At 44.0% G+C, this 17,722-nt stretch overlaps 1 protein-coding gene across 1 annotated transcript in view; it reads right to left on the reverse strand.

The window, feature by feature from the left end:
* The window catches only part of PCSK2 (proprotein convertase subtilisin/kexin type 2), a 204,243-nt gene that overhangs the window by 26,425 nt on the left and 160,096 nt on the right, over positions 1-17,722 (reverse strand). The window contains exons 7-8 of the mRNA XM_074989445.1: positions 14,676-14,764; positions 10,307-10,482 (exon numbers count right to left, since the gene is read on the reverse strand). Coding sequence (XP_074845546.1) covers positions 10,307-10,482; positions 14,676-14,764 — 265 coding nt within the window. The remainder of the gene's footprint in view (positions 1-10,306; positions 10,483-14,675; positions 14,765-17,722) is intronic.

Raw genomic sequence — 17,722 nt, forward strand, 5'->3', positions numbered from 1 at the left:
GTCAAGAACCATGATAGGTCCTGATGGAAGGGCAGGGGACTGGACTCGATGACCTCCCAAGATCCCTTCCAGTTCTCCGAGAAGTGATTATAAAGCCCTATGGATGGAGAGAGCTGGGAAGTTTTAAAAAGAAGCTTCACGGAGCACGTAATTTGCTGGTAGGATGCCCTGAAGCAGCAAACAGGCTGGGTTCCAGCTAATGCAGGATGAGTGCCTTGGAACTGAGTTCTCCACTATGGTCAAACAAGGCTGTGAAAGCAGCACAAAGTGAAGCAGACTGGAGAATCCGACTGTACGCCCCCTTTCTGCAAAGGATCCATGCCATAGCGTTCACTTGTGCTTCAGGCTGAAATTCCTCACACTTGTTTGAGCTCAGAAATGGTGATGGAGAACTTACTGAAATTTTATTTGCCTTGCCGAACAGCTTAAATTCACTTCCAGGATCATTACTGTCTCACATTTGTCTTGTATTTGAGTACTGTTGTGCAGTACTTAACAGTGCAGCAAGGAGCAAAGTCACTTCTCTTGGCACAGTGAGGACACTACCTAAGTAAATGGTAGCTACAATCACTGAAACAGGAAATGCAAACTGCGGCCCAGTTTTGCACATTTAATTCAGCAAAGCAGGTTAACATAAGAACATAAGAATGGCCATACTGGGTCAGACCAAAGGTCCATCGAGCCCAGCATCCCATCTGCCGACGGTGGCCAATGCCAGGTGCCCCAGAGAAGGAGAACAGAAGACAAGTGATTTATCTCCTGCCATCCATCTCCTGCCCTTGTTATGAAGGCTGGGGCACCATACTTTATCCCTGGCTAATAGCCATTTATGGACCTGACCTGCAAAAATTTATCAAGCTCTTTTTTAAACCCTAATAGAGTCCTGGCCTTCACAGCCTCCTCGGGCAAGGAGTTCCACAGGTTGACTGTGCGCTGTGTGAAGAAAAATTTCCTTTTATTAGTTTTGAACCTACTACCCATCAATTTCATTTGGTGTCCCCTAGTTCTTGTATTATGGGAAAAGGTAAATAATTTTTCTATATTCACTTTCTCCACACCATTCATGATTTTATATACCTCTATCATATCGCCCCTCAATCGCCTCTTTTCCAAACTGAAAAGTCCCAGTCTCTCTAGCCTCTCCCCATATGGGACCCTTTCCAAGCCCCTAATCATCTTAGTCGCCCTTTTCTGAACCTTTTCTAATGCCAATATATCTTTTTTGAGGTGAGGAGACCACATCTGCACGCAGTACTCGAGATGTGGGCATACCATAGTTTTATATAGGGGAAGTATGATATCTTTTGTCTTATTATCGATCCCTTTTTTAATAATTCCTAACATCCTATTTGCCTTACTAACTGCCGCTGCACACTGCGTGGATGTCTTCAGAGAAGTATCCACTATAACTCCAAGATCCCTTTCCTGATCTGTCGTAGCTAAATTTGACCCCATCATGTAGTACGTGTAATTTGGGTTATTTTTTCCAACATGCATTACCTTACACTTACCCACATTAAATTTCATTTGCCATTTTGCTGCCCAATCACTCAGTTTGCTGAGATCTTTTTGTAGTTCTTCACAATCCCTTTTGCTTTTGACTGTCCTGAACAACTTGGTGTCATCTGCAAACTTTGCCACCTCACTGCTTACCTCATTTTCTAGATCATTGATCTAGGTTCAAAACATCATGTCAGTGCATAACAAAGAGCTGGTTAATACAAAATGTTCCACCCCAGGTCCTAGTCTTCCAAATGTTTTCTTGCCAGAAAAGCATTTGCAGAACACATGAATATTGCCCAGAGGGCACAGGAAGAAGACAAAGAAACTGAGGGCGTTAACACATTTCATGCAGTAGCTTTCACCAAAGAAAAATTGAGTTCTGCTTTTTAACTTCCTCAGCTCCCTTCCCAGCAACCTTTGGCACCAGTCTAATTTAAAGAGGTGAAAATGGAAAATATATACTAGAGCAGAGAGAAAGAGCGGAGGTCAAACAATAAACTTTGCTTTCCTGAGAACATTCTCCTTGCTGGCACATTTAGTATCCCAGATTCCCCAGCACAGGAGCTTAGAGGGACTGCTTGTTATTATTGGACTCTGGAAGCAGTTTCAGTGTTCTTCCAAGCAGAACAGAAAGCATGGACCCTGCCCTGAGGAGCTATCAACTGAAAGCCAAACAAAAAAGGGTGAGAGAGATGCAGGAGAAAGGTCAAAAGGGCATTAAACCAGGGCATTTGTTTTTCTGCTCTAAGCAAACTTTGCAAAGTTGTTCCTAATGCCTCCTCTGATTTATCCCTAGCAATGAGCTAGTTTCCTTAGAGGCACCACAGCCGAAGTAGATGTTGCATGCAGAGATGGTGGCACACTGGTGATCAGGGCAGGGAACAAATTAAGAGTCTGAAAAGCAATTATGGTAAGACCCATGATAAAAATTGCACCAAGGGCAACTCACCAGCAACATGCCCATTTTATGACGATTTTGACCAGGTCATGAGCACTGCCCCCTGCTTCATAATGACCTGGTGAGCTGGGAGTGAGTTCTGATAGTTAAGGAAGCACTTTGTTACAGTAATTGCACTATGTATGCCCACTACAGTGTTAACCATTTGTGAACCAACATGCGTTCTAATCACTGGACATTTTATCTCTTAATTCACTTTCTACCATATTCATATACAGTCATACCCCGAGATATGCCCATTCGAGTTAGGAGAATTCGACTTTACAAGGAGTTTCATTTAATACCCCTACTTCAGCTTACGAGGCATTTCTTCGCATTTATGAGGGCCGATTTGGAGGCTGGCAGCTCTGGTAGGCAAGCAGTGAGCGGATGGAGTCGGCCACGTTGCTCTTGATGAAGAGGCCATACAGGAGGTGACGGTGCCCTGTGAGAGGGCGGCAGTTTGGTGTGGGGAGGCAGACTCATCCGAGTCACGGCAGTAGATCATGCCGCTCTGAGAGATGTGGACGCTGGATGTGCAGCCCATCCCGGCCCCGCTGCTGCTGCTCACGCCCTGGGTGGCTAGGGGGCCGCCACCGCCTGCCCTGCGCAGCTGTGCCTTGGGCGCCGCTCGCCGTCTGTGGCACTCCCTCCCATTTAACGCCTGTCTCGCCCACCACTGCTGCCTCGGCAGCCACTGGCGGGGAGTCTCCACCGTGCAGCCTCACAAGAGCGAGGCATCGCCCCTCGCCAGCCGGGGGCCCCCTGTGTCTGCCTAGCTCCCCATGCGGCCAGCCCCTGGCAGTGCCCCCTCCCCACTTAACCTAAGCTGCGCTCAGGCTGGGCTGTCTCCCCGTGCCCTGCTCTGCCCTGCCTGCCCCCTTGCACCGGATTTAATGGGATTTGGTGTTGTTTTAGCATAAATGGGTGTAAATTTTGGGGCTCAGGAGTGCATAAAATTTTTTCCCATTGAAATTAATGGTAATTACATTTTCGACTTACAAGAATTTGCCCTAAGAGGGTTTTTCAGGAATGAATTACCCTCGTAAGGCGGGGGAAGACTGTACTAGGAGATTTGCCTGGCATTGCTCAGGTCCTTAACTCCATAAAGGGTTTTTGGAAAATAAAGGGAAAATGTACATGCTTTATTTAAATTATTGTATTTTTTTTCAAAAACAGCAGGTTTTTATTAATTTAATTTGTATTTCAGACATCTGAAAAAGGGATTGCTTACATTTTTCTTTTTTAATTTTTAGTATTTTTTTAAAAGAAATCCCATCAAGTGTATTTTTTTCTTCATCCCTATAAACTCTTATCATGCACTATGTTTTAACAAAGGGCGATAGTCAGATTGGTTTCCAGTAACATTTTCTTCTAGTTTTCAAACATTAAGCATTCAGTTAGCTGTGCTAAAACACAGCTCTTTTCTGTAAGGTTTAAGGAGAAGCAATCTCATTCCATGTACATCCTATTTTCTTGGTGCATCTTGGTTCAGTCCAGGGATCAAAGTACCATATGTCATATCACAACCCAGGGGATGGGGCAGTCATGGCAGGAGGTTGGATGGGGGTTGTAATACAATAGTACTTGTAAAAAATTTAATTGGGGGTTGGAGTTCCAGGGGCTCAGGGCAGGGGTCTGGTGAGTGTTGGGGTGGGGAGGGCACTGTGAAGGAAGTGGGGAGGTGGGGCTACAGGACTCAGGGAAGGGTCTTGGGGATGTGAGGGGCTCAGGGCAGGATCTGGGGGCATAGTGGGGCAGGATTCAGGGTTGGTGGTAAGGAGGAGCTGCCAGGAGGAGGTGTGGTTGTTCAGAAGTCAGGGTTGGGGTGATGTGGGACTGCCGGCAGGGGCTGGAGATGTGGGGGGTGCAGGAGTCAGGGCTGGGACTGGTGTGTGTAGGGGGCATGCAGGGAGGGCAGGGAGCTGAAGTGGTTTGCTGTTCCCCCTTCTGTCCCTGTTAGGGAGCAAGAGCAAAGTGCACAGCTCACCTGCCCCTTGCCCTCCTCAGCCAGCGGGAACAAACTAAGCACTTTTCCCTCGCTCCCTGACAGCAACAAAGGGGAACAGCAAGCAACGTCCCTGTATGAATCTCAGAGAGGAGCCTTCACCCCTGGGGGGGTGGGAGGCTCAGGGCTGGGGCAGTCCTGGATGGGGCAGGAGCATTCCCAGCAAGCCTTTTACACCTGCCTGCTGTTCAGCGCAGCAGCCTGTAGCAGAACCCCAGGAGCCAGGCTGGAAGCGCACACTGCCTCTTTCTGCAGCAAAGTGCCCCAGCTGGCCAGTTCCTTCTTCCCAGTGCAACACACACACACACACACAGAGGCCAGGCGCACATTCACCTCTTTCACGGTCAGTCCCTTTCAACATTTGCTCGGTTATGTCAATTTTGAGCGTTGCTTGATTTGGTGATTCTGTCTCTTTAATGTTGGTTTTGTGAGAAGCAATCCATTCCAGGCACATCCCATTTCCCTGGCACAGCCAAACCCTGACCTTGCTTAAGTGATGATACAAGAAGACTGTATACAGAATTTGGTGGTCCTAGCTCCCACTGTTCAGGAGGAGTTCTTGAACAAGCTCTTTAAAAGATATAGCAGAAAAGAAACTTCTTTTTGTTCTTTTTTCTATAGTGCCAGTCTGGCAAACCCGACTTAGGTGCTGTGAATATACGTAATAGTCAGTTCACATTAACATCAGAGGACCAGAACCAAAGCTGGCCTAAGCTGGATTCAACAGAGCTTACAGCAACCACCAATCAGGCCCTCAGAGTTTTGTAACGTTTGTAAGATAAACTGGTTGGATTCCAAGGAAATCTCTAACAAGTTAGTGTGATTCAGAGGGGTAGCCATGTCAGCCTGTTCCAGCAAAAACCAAAAGGAATCCAATGGCTCCTTAAAGACCAACCAATTTATTTGGGAATAAGCTCTCATGAGATATATCTCACCTGTAACTTGAGTACCTTGCTGAATTGATGGACAAGAGATGGTGCCTATAATACATCTACGAAAGATAAATCTCCTATAGCTGAATATATAAGAATATTTTATTACCTACAAGAGTTCATTTCAATGACCCAGTCACAAAACATAGTACACCGAATATACTGTTCTGAAGAAGGCAGAGGTGTGGAGAGGAGATGGGCACAACTCAGAGAAGCAAATCATTCAGCTGGAGAATGAGTAAAGCCAGAGCTCCCACGCAAAAATCTCCTAAGATCTACTGGGAAACTTTCAAGGGATTTACCTACAAAACACCATGTACAATAAACACAGGGGAAAGGGGTCAACTACATACAGCCATACAGGCAAGTTTCTGGGATGTGGTAAGGGGATATAAACAGGTAAATACATTTCACTCCCTCTCTTCTTCTACCTTAAACACATTCAGAACCTTCTATCACTTCCTCCCTTTTCCACTAGATCCAGATCTTTTTCTCTCCATTCCCTCTGTCCTTCCCTCTTCCTCTCCACTTTCTTATGATCTTTCCCTCCTGTTCTTCCACCTTCACTCCTCACCAACCAGAGCACATCCTCCCAGGAAATAGATCTACCCAAAGCTCTCTCAGGACCAAATTCCTTCCTCACCCCACCCATCTTCCTTCTGCCACTGCTCCACCTCCCTTCTGCCATGATCCCTTCTGGTTCCTTCCCTGACCTCTCCCTAAATAATCATGTTCACCCCCTGTCTACTACAACTGGGCATGAGAAACCTCACCATGCAGTTGAGGGGCCAGGAAGGGTTTCTATGAGCAGGTGGTTGTATGGGTGGGACTGTCCAATGGTTCCAAACCACAACTCTTCCTCACAGCTAGAGATCCTCTCCAATCCCAAACACATCCAAGCTGCGGAAAAACACAGAAAGCAGCCACTGCTCAGGCTGAGCTGAGGAACTATACTGTTGAGACATAACTGTTAGCTTTATAGCATCAATATTATCAGCTGTACAGATCATGGTATTCACCATGATCGGGGTTGCCAACCTGCAGCTCTTTAAGGAGCTACTTGCGGCTTCGAGCACTGATGCTGCTGACTTAACTTGTGGCTCTGGGGCCTGCCGTCACTTAAACAAAGTGCGCCATTAAAATGGGCTTTAGGTTTTTTTTTGTTTAAGCAGCAGCGGCGGCCTCCAGAGGTACACGTGGAGTCAGTGGCAGCAGGGAGCACCCAGAAGGGAAAGCCAGCAAGGCAGGGAGCCGCCTGCACACTGAATGCGGGAGAAAGAGAGCTGCGGGGAGGGAGGCCAAGCCTGTCAGGCTGGAGCCACACTGGGGAAGAGGAGGAGGAGGCCAAGCAGCTGCTGGCTGGCAGAGGGAGGGTGAGAGGGCTCTGCCTCCCAGTCACAGGGGAGCTGCTGTCCAATGTAACAGGCTGCTCAAACCTCCCGCCATGCTCAGACCAAAGCAAGTGGGGCTGGACTGTGCAGCTTGCCACGGTTGTGTCAAACACAAGGTGCACACCCAGCAGAGTGACTCCCTCCCTCCTCAGGGCGCTGCAGGGTGTCTGACCCCCACCCTGGCTTTCAGCTTCTCCCAGCTGAAATCAGTCATTTCCCTTCAATCAGCCTTTAAAATAAACACCCAGGCAGAAGCAGGGGATTAGCCAGAGAAGCAGGTGTCTCAGGCAGGTAAATCCTGGGGATGGGGTGGAGGGGGGTTGAGGCTGATGGGGTGAAGCCTGGGGTTGGGCAGCAGTTTGGAGCTGATAGGGGTGAAGCCTGGGAGTGGAAGGGTGGTTTGGGTTGGTGAGGATTAAGCCTGGGGTGGGGGATGATTTGTGGGATGTAGGGAGCTAAAGCTTGTGGATAGGAGTGTAGATTTGGGGGGCTGAAGTGGATAAAGCCTGGAGATGGGGGTAGCAACTTTCTAACTGGTACAAATCATTGTGTCCGTGCTGTTCTTAAAACAGGGGCAACAAAAAGTACAGTTTGATGTTATTTATTAAGGACTGTCTTACATTCACATGCACTGCACCTCTAGAAGTCTTGATTTTGTAACTAAATTTGAAAAAATGGCTCTTCTCACTATTTGGGTTACAGAACCCTGACCTACGGGGTTGTATGGATAAAAATACCAGCTCTGAATTCTGATTAAAATGATGGAAACTGAGTGAAAGAATCAGTGAGAGAGTAAATATGCTGCCTAATCCCCTGCATCACTATAATGCAGTATAACCCTGATCTATACAGCCGTAACCCACTGTGCTTGAAAGAGCTAAATAATGCATAAAATCCTCAGCTAAAACACTAAGGCCCACAGAGGTCACTGAGAGCTTTTCTGTTTACTTAAGCACCTTCGGATCAATTCTTAATAACAAAGAAAGAAGTGAAAATGTACAGTTGCAAACCCCCTTCCACGAGACATTTTGGAATTTGTTTTTATTCCTATTTGGAAGGAAAATATTTTAAGTTTCTCCTGAAATTAAATTTCAAAAAAAAATCATTTTTTGAATTTTGTTGTTTTGAAATTTATTTTTGAATTTTATATTACTTTATGACATGCCAGCAGTACTAGTACATAGTATTTATTAATTTTTATTACATTAATTATTAATTGTATTATTCATTTTTAAAATTATTAAGGCCAGCTGCTGCTACACTTTGATCTAAAAGCAATAAGATGTTTCAATCCATACTAAGTTGCAAATTGTCTCTAATTTTTAAAAAAATAAATAAAAGAACATACTTAAACTATTACGCATTATGATATGTGAGCAGTACATGTAATGTACTGCCACTGACATGTCATGAAATAATCTAAAATAACACAAATAATAAAAATAAATAAAACACAAAATGGAATTTCAGCATGTTCCAAAACAAAATATTTTATATAAAAAAAAAGTTTTAAATTCCACCTCGCTCCCCGACCCCCAGGAACTTTTGTCAACAGCTACAATTTTCCAGAACATTTCAATTTCAATGCAAAGAGCATTTAATTGGTTGACAAATTTACAGATCAGAACTAAAAATAGATGGTGAACTGTGGTGAACCATTTCTAGTTCCAGAATAATAATAATCATTAGATGTACACATTCTGATAATATAAACAATAGCATTTGACATGGTTTTCAGTATGTTTCCTATTGGTTATATAATTTCTTAAAATACTATGAACGTGACTGAAAATAGTTAACAAACAGCAGTGCCCGCTTTGCTCTTATCACTACTGTCCTACGTCTACACAGGAAGGCTACATCGACACTACAGTGATCTGTCAACAGAAGTTTCTATCAGAAGATATTTTCCGACAAAACTTCTGTTGACAGACTGTGGCCACAGGAAAGTGGATTGCACTGTTGATCCACTCCGTCGACAGAGAGCGGCCAGACTGCCCAGTCGCTCTCCCAACAGAACAGCCAATGGGAAGCACAGCAGACAGGGCTGCCCGGTGACCCAGAAGCCCACTCTGTCAACAGAAGGCCCTCACTGCCAGAGCGTCCACACAGCTTTTTTGTTGACAGACTCTGTTGAGAAAGGCATTCTGCCTCGTGGGGGGAGAGGCCAAAGTCTGTTGGCAAAAGAGCCATGTTCTGTTGAGTTACTGTTGACAAAATGCATTTTTAGTGTGGACTCTTTGCAAGTTTTGTTGACAAAACCCTCTAATGTAGATGTAGCCAAACAGTGTAAGTGTAGACCTCTCTGTCTACAGGAGCCTCTGACTGTTACTGGAAAGAACCCTTTGTGCTGCAAACTGGCTTTAGAGACTACAACTCCCATGAGGCTACAGGAAGGAAAGCATGGCTTTTGGGCTAGGCTAGGGGAAGAAATGGAGATCTCCCTGTCTTTGGAGAGTTAAGGCTGATTGAACAGACTACTGCATGGCAGGTGTGGAGTTTTTGCCCAGCCAGGAACTGCTTTGGGGAGCTACAGCCTGCTAATGAGATCCCCTGCAGAAAAATAACTTTACCTGTGTCTGTTAAAGTGCTGCAGAGGCCAGCTCCAGTCTCAGGGGGCTGGTCAGCTTGTTGCCTGGCCTGGACTGACACATAGAGCCCTCACCAAGCTGTCTGCAATGCAGTGAACAACAGCCACATGCCACTGCAAGCACTCTGAATTTCCCCCCAGCATTTGTTCTTTCTGAAGAAGACTCTTAGAGCCAGTTCATTTTGGCTCCCTATCTGCCTCTCAGTAGTCACAGTCTCATCTCCTTCCTCTGACGTTCCAGTCAGTTCTTTCCCCATCCAGTACTAATGTACACTCATTGCTAATGATCACCTTCCTTCCTCTCTCTGGCTCAATCGTGGGGAAAAATGAAACAACATCAAAGAGGCAGATCATGAGAAGGGTGATTCTAGCATAGAGGAGGTGAGCTTACGTACCAGAGATCCAGGAACTCCTAATAAATGAAACCCACCCCCATGACCCCAATGCAATTACTGTGCATCACTTCTGCAAAGAGGGTTACCTCTCAATGACTGAAAGAAATAGTACAAGTTCAAATAGCGAAAATTAAATTGGAGAACACGGAGAAAGAGTCAGAGTTGTACCAGCTTCACAAATCAGGTATCTTGTATTGGAGAACATTTTCAGGGATCTACAGACAATGATCTGATAGGTTTGCTACATTTTGAATGCAAACCTGTATCCTAAAACAACAAATAAATGCAACATGATTGAAAGAGAGATTTTAGTGCAGACAAACTGTGTCCTGAGACTAATGAACAACTATAAAAAAAACCATCAGCACTGGAGAAAGAATAACCCTGGCAAAGATTTGTAACAAATAAATCAGGCTGGGGGCAGGCTGCCACAATCAGATTGTATTCTGCAATGTTCTTAAGCAATTTGCAGATTTTTACCAACCCACGTGTAGTGCTTTCAGTGCATACTGAGTGTACGCATTATAGTCATGTTTCCCAGAATCATTACCTTGTTCACACCATCCGCCATGGCTTGCAAAGTTAACTCTCTAGGCCCGTCCACAGTCTTTCCATTATCGGTTGGTCCCCAGCTGGCACTATATATGTCTATGACTTGAGGCATGTGACTGATAGAGGAAGCCTCAATAATGTCCGTCATAAAAGGCTGGTCCAGCATTCGGATACCTGTTGATTCAATCAGCATACGCATATATTATGGCAGGACATAGGCTCAAGATCTGATTTAAACCTGCTGTTTCAGGCATTAGGGCTCACTGACTAATTCAGTCCCCAGTAATTTTGTAGTAAGAGTTGAGATTCTGTCTGCTTGTACAACAGAGTGTTATCATCAAAACATACAGCTCTAGCAATGGAGCAGTGGCACCAAAAGGAGTGAATGGTTTGTTGCTGATTCTGCTATAGAATTTGCCAGTTATAATCACATCTTTCATCCAACTCTTTCAAACCACATTAAAAAACAATTATGCTTCAAACACTCTGTAAGGAAGATGTCATTATACATGTTTTACAGATGGGAAAGTTGAGAGGGAAATTGAGGGATGTGACCAAGGCTACACAGAAAGTCGGTGGGAAAAAAACAAGGAGCAGGGAACAAAACTCTCATACAGTACACTAACCTAACCATTAAATCCCATTTGCTCACATGTTGTACACATCATTCATCTCCCTACAGGTTTTCCCTAGTCAAGCTCCACAATGTGGAATAGTGATTCTAATCAGAAAGGAGAGGGAAAACTACAAATATCTTATGTGGAAATAATGACATCTATGCATTTATATGCATGTATAATAGAACAACATGGCTACTGTATTGAAAAAGGCTTTTGGATATCTTCCAATATACACAGATTTAATTTTGTCCTACAGCACTAACCAAGCTAAAAAGTACAATGAACTGAACAACACAAGACTTTTTGGGGACAACAATAAATCATAATCCATTATAAACCCAAACACAGGACAGGCTTAGGATCAGACAGAGACCTTCCACTGAATCTTGCCTTAAACTAGAGTTACCTGGAATTGTACCAAGTAAACTCAGTTGTACGGCTTTGAGTGAGGACTCATTATATAAAATAAGAATGGATTGGAACGACATCTACAAAACATACAAAATGGAAACAGATTTCCTGTCTCACAATTTTTTTTTTGAAATATCAAGAAAATTTCCTATTTTGAAATGGGAATTTTGAATTTTTTGTGAACTGAAAATCTGGGGAAAAAATGGCTGAGGAGAATCAGAAATTTTTGCTTTAATAATTTTAAAATGTTTCATTTTTATTAAAAGCATTTGACTTTTTTAAAGTACCACTAGCTTACATTTTTAACTATGTTTTAACAATTGTTTTGAATTGGAAAACTGTAATTGTTCATATTCTGAATGCTGGCATTAACATTTTAACAATTTGAACACTTATTTTCTCAAAAACGCTTCAAGCTAAACAGTCTTTTCAACAAACTGGCATTCTCTGAAACTCAGAGTTTGAAATCCCACATAAATTTAAAGAAACAAAAACTGGCATGAATGTCTGTGAACTGAAACTGCTAAATTTCGCAGATGATGAGAACAGAGTGCCCAGAGAAAGCTAAAATGTGAGCCCAGGCATCAGATTTGACATCAATATGGAAAAGTTAGATAAAAGGGGAAAGAGTTTAAGGGCCAGATCCTCAACTAACTATGTTTTCCCATGCCACTTTTCATTTGCTAAGGATGGGGCGTGTCATAAATATGTCAGCTTCCTCCAAAGTTTGATGGATTTACTGATTTCTACTGGCCCCTTGGTGGCGCTGTAGACCTCAGTAACAAACCAGAGATTTTCTCAGTTTAGAGACATGGAATGTTGTTTGTCCTTAATTAAATGTTCCAAAATATGGAATTTTGTTAGGAAATTGACAAGTGCATTATCTCGTTACATAGGCCATTAGTACAGTCCAAGGGCTTTGCTGCAAAGCTTCTACATAACTTCAAGTCAGTTATAGGGATGCATTAATGATGGAGATAGCATGAACCAAAACCCCATAACTGAATGCATGTAAATCTGGGTCTTCAATGTCAGACTATAAATACAGTGGCTCATGCCCTTCTCTGATAAGTGAGTTTAATTACTAATCAATGGTGACATGCAATAAGTCCCTTCTCAGTGCAATACTGCGTATACATTTGAACGTCATATCTCACTGATTGCAGCAGCTAAAACAATAATACCAGCCCTGCCCTTCACATTTTGAAGGGAACGGCTAGCACTACAGTGGACAGAGGCTAGAACAACTTGCAGTCATAAAGTGCACAGGTCTTCAATAAGTAACTGTCTGAAAGGAAGCAGGAAGTAACAGATATCCTATGAGAAACCCTGTTCTTACAAGATTTCCAACTCAGTCTGTTCAAAGCCAAGAAGTCTGGCTGCTATTGTGTATTTCTCCCATGTACATAACCCTCCCACTCCACCCCAGCCCCATCCACACTCTAGCCACCCTCAACCCCCTTTTGGGGTGCAAATCTAAGACAGACTCACCATCCAAACCCATTGAAGTCCATTCATTGCATGTAAAGAGTCAGAGGTTAATGTAGTATTTTGCATGAGCTGGGTGATTTTGATTCATTTTTGAGGGTAAACTCCTTAACTCATAATACAATTTCAGTGACTTCTGGTAATCATGATTTGTAGAAATAATGGACTATTTGTAGGAAACCTTCCTTACCACAGGAATACAGTAACTGTCAGACTGGATTCAGGCCTATTGTCCATCTAGGGCCCGTCTACACAGTGGGATAACACACTCTACAGATCTCCAAAGCACAATAATGTGTTGTGCATGGATGGAGGGTGTAGCCCCACTTTGGGGAGGTGAGACCCCAGCTCTGCCACCCCAAAGACCCGGAGCCCCAGCAGACCCCAACCCACTTTGCAGGAAAATTTAAAAACTAGTCTCTTTGCTTCTCTCTCCAGAAGAAGAGCCTGAGGAGTTGATATGGTCATGCAGGTTCTGGGGCAGCTGAGGAGGCAGTATGTGTTGCTCAGCTTCCTGCGTTCATCAGTAACCTCTCTGAAGTCCAGGGAGATAATAATGAACTCAGGAAGCTGAGTAGCATATATTGTCTCCTCAGCCTCCTGGAACTCACATGGAGCATAATAAAAAGCAAAAATTTTCCCTGCCAAACCCACACCTGGGATCTGGCAAAAGTTGCTGCGCTAGGGCAGCAGAGCACCTCTGGTCTGTCACATCCATTTCTCATGGCATTACACAGGGTTCCTGCTAACTTCTTTCATGCCTGGAATACATTTTGTTATGTGCACTGAGGCATGTGTGGATGTGCACCACCAAAGACACAAATGCTGCGGACTGTGGACAATCTGCTAATCAGCTGAGTGGCATTTCAATCAATCTGTGCCGCTGCCTGAGTGCTCAGTTTACAGGTGTTGTGCATTAATTGGTCCATGTAGCCCCTGCTGGTGTGCACTGGTGGATGAAAGCCCATTACCTAATAAATTACTTTGTTAGTCTTTAAGGCTGGGTCTACGCGGCGCGGCTTTCCCGGCAGATCCACGCTCATGAGCAGCCTCGAAATTGCAAATGGCAGCTCATTAGCATGGTCCTGCAGCTCATTTGTATAGCCATGCGAGAGCTTGGTCTCAGCAGAGAGAGGTGCCGGCAGTAAAGAGGCCATGTGGACGTGCCCCTGCTGGCAAAAAGCCCCTCTGTCACCAGACCCTTATGCCATGTAGACTTAGCCTACGGTGCTACAGGGCTACTTGTTTTTTGTGATGCTGCAGACTAACACAGCTATCCCTCTGAGACATAACATGCTAGCACACTTTAGAAATTACATCCCAATGGAATACATTACCCCATCACGGAGACAAACACCTAGTCCTGTATCTTGCTACTTTAAGCAACTATGGGACAACTGGCCACAGAAAGTTCTTTTATTTTAATTCCCTTTAGAGAAAAGTGGCTGAGTCCCTGAAATCTGAGTGGTTTATACCCTTTCCATAACTCTTGGTTTTTTATTTGCTGGAGGAGGTTTTTTATTTATTTATTTACCTTTCTCTCTTGCTTTTATAGTCATGGCTTTGTGATGAATAAAGTCATTCCATGAATGAAAGCAGGACTTGGAGTGAGACTGAGCAGAAGGAATGGTAAGTATATATAGTAACAATAAGGGAGAGGAGGAAAAAAAGAAGAGTGCCCTTCTTAAGTGTTTAGCACATAAAACTTCTGTGACAGAAGTGGAAAATCTGGACCAAATGCTGCACTCTTGTGGGCAAAGCTCCCATGATCTATAGTAGAAGCTTTACTGAAGGGAAAGCTGAGTGAGGAGAATAGGATTGCATTCGCTCGCTGCATTAGTATCCTACCTGCCACCTTCGAGTTGTATGCCACGCCAACACCACAGATGTTATTGTTCGCTGCAGCCGACACTTCCCCTGCACACCTGGTTCCATGACTGCAAAGATCAAGAGAGAGAAGTCATGTAAACCACCAGTCCAGATCAACATTATTACCTACTTCACAAATCCAGTGCATCACACACCATGAGGAGCACGCTGGATCAGACCACTGGCTAATCAAGACTGGTATGTAGTAACAGAGAGGAAGCCGTGCTAGTCTACACACTATCAAAACAAAAAGCAGTCAAGTAGCATTTTTCAAGATTGGTATGTTACTTCTTGTCCTAATTAATATCAGATGCTGAAGAAAGCAAAACTCCATTGTTGCACCTAACAGACTGCACAGTGCTGTATGCGGAGTAACCAGTTTATCCTCTAAAGGCTGATCAATCTTTATTCTAATATGAGCATGCAGAACTATGCTCCATTTAGTTGTAAAGTTATTCAACTCTTTTTATAATCCAGTCTTTTGAGTAGTCTCTGTTTTATGGATAATAAAAACAGCATTGGAAAGAGCATCCTAATAATAATACTAAGAATTTCAACAGTGTATAGTAATAGCACTTAGCATATTTATCATTTAGTTTGTGTGTCATGGTAGCACCTAAAGGCTCCCTCTGGATCAGGGCCCCCTTGTGCTAAGTGCTTTACGAACAACAAACTGATGGTCCTGCCCCAAAGAGCTCACAATCTTAAAAGGCTACAGATGGATGCAACACAGACAGGGAAACAAACAGAACCAATGTGCTGGTGCTGGTCAGCATGTTAAGCAATGGTCATGATACACCAGCGGCAAAAGCATTGGCAAGTTATGCAGAGCATGGTATGTGTGTCATCCTCCTTTAGTGATGAGTCTATGGACGGGATACCATGCTGCTATTGCCGTTAGCTGATAAAATTATTTCTTTAAGGTCATATGAGACAGATCTGTGATTTAGCTCTGAAGGCAACAAATTCAAAATCAGCCCATTATGCTTCTATCATATTTTTCATCCTCAAAGGGATCTTCAACAAATTAATGCTGAAAATATGTGCCAAGTTAGGTCTGGAGGCCTGATAAATGAGGTGTCTGGCTTTCTCTCCAATAAAATACGTGTGTATGTTGAGTATTTCTTTAAAAGTTGACCATGTTTTAGCAGATGGGATATCTTCTACACATAAATGTTATCCTCTACGCATATAAATGTGGTCATCACTGTAGTCTCTTACTGCCTTACAACATTGGAGCTACATTTAATAAAGGCCAATTAAACTCAGATGATTTACACCTTGAGGCAGCTGGTATCTTTTTTCATTTTTTTTAATTCAGCCTCCATCTTCTTTCCCTCTCCTTCAAAGTGCAGGTTGAAAAGGCTGGTACAGGTTGAACGTCTCTAATCTGGCACTCCAGGACCTGACTGGTGCCAGACAAGAGAATGTGCCAGACCATGGAAGGTCAATATTGTCTAGCAGCATTACCAACACTTCCACTGCTTACTGGGCTCTTAGTAGACCACTTAGGAGTAAATTACAGCAAAATAACAGCACAAAACACTGAGAACCAGGACAGGTGGCTGTAAGCAAACTTTATGGGACCATAGGAAACTTGGCCACATCCATGATACATGGTCATCAAGTTAAGTAAAATCCAGATGGATTATGGATGTTGCCAGATGAGAGTGTTCCAGATTAGACAGGTTCAAGCTGTACAACAGAGATGTGAGAAATGTTGGGACTATGAATTCTTTCTGCTGTATTATTTCCCAGCTTATGTTCTTAGAGACACCTCTGTTGTAGGAAAATGACCAGTTTGGTTTCCAAATATCCCACCATCATGAAAATCTTACACCTGTTTCAGACCCCTTACCTGAAGCCTCTCTGGACAGGGACAGGACTCAAATATGTTTCTTATACACCTGATGGATACATTTATTTCAATAACTTTCAATTAGCATGGCCATTTCAAAGTTTTTCCCAAGTGTAGACAAGGCCATGGTGACCTAAGTCATATGCCTAAAACACATTTTTCCTCCCCAGCTGGATATCTATTACTTGAAATAAAAGAATAGCAAATAACAAATACTCTCCTTCATCTAGGAGGACTCCTGTCTGCATGCAAACAGAAGTACTGCTATATAGTTCAGCTTTTCTCCCAACATTTGTAAAAACAAAAGCCTTTTCACATGAACGTTTAAAGACAAAGGTGCATGAATTTGGATCTAATGAAAAATAGCTAAGAAGCCAATCAGAGGTCTCAAGCCACTGGCCTATTTCTCACTAGGACTTTATCTTCACTGAGGCTATGCCTAGATTGCAGGGCTTTGTTGGCAGAAATTTGTGTCAGAAGATATCTTGTGACAAAACTTCTGTTGACAGATCACATCCAGACTGCAGGGCAGATTGAAAGAGTGATCCACTCTGTCAACAGAGAGTGGCCAGACTGCCTGGCCACTCTATCAGCAAAAGGGCCACCTGAATACCAGCTGGGAACTGTTCAACTCCTGCCTCACTCGGGCCAGGATGCAGGCCAAGTGCACCTTCGGCCTCCTCAAAGCATGCTTCAGGTGCCTGCTCCATCTGGATGTGGGGGAGCACAACGTCCACCAAATTGTGGCAGCATGTGGTGCGCAGCACAACATTGTGGAGAGGAAGGGAGAGGCCTTCCTCCTAGGGTGGGAAGTGGACACCTACTGTGAGGGGCATGCTTATGAGCAGCCAGACACAGTTGCCATCTGCCAGGCCCATCAGGATGGACTGCAGATCTGCAAGACCCTGAGGGAGAGGTTCTCCCAGAGCCCCCAGTACCCAGAGCCCTACCCTGTCTGCACCACAACCCCTCCCTTCACCCCTCCCTGACCCCGCACCATAACGATGGATGTCAGTGTGTTGAACAAATAAGTGTTTTTTACTCAAACAAAACATGAGCAAATACAGTGCCATTCAAAACCATTTGCAGGGAAGTGACATGCATAACTATTTACAGTGGGGGGGGACTTGGGTCAGGGGTGAGGGACCTCAGAACTTAGATGGGGGGC

The sequence above is a fragment of the Carettochelys insculpta genome, chromosome 3 (genome assembly GCF_033958435.1).
Source record: "Carettochelys insculpta isolate YL-2023 chromosome 3, ASM3395843v1, whole genome shotgun sequence".
NCBI classification, from domain to species: Eukaryota; Metazoa; Chordata; order Testudines; family Carettochelyidae; genus Carettochelys; species Carettochelys insculpta.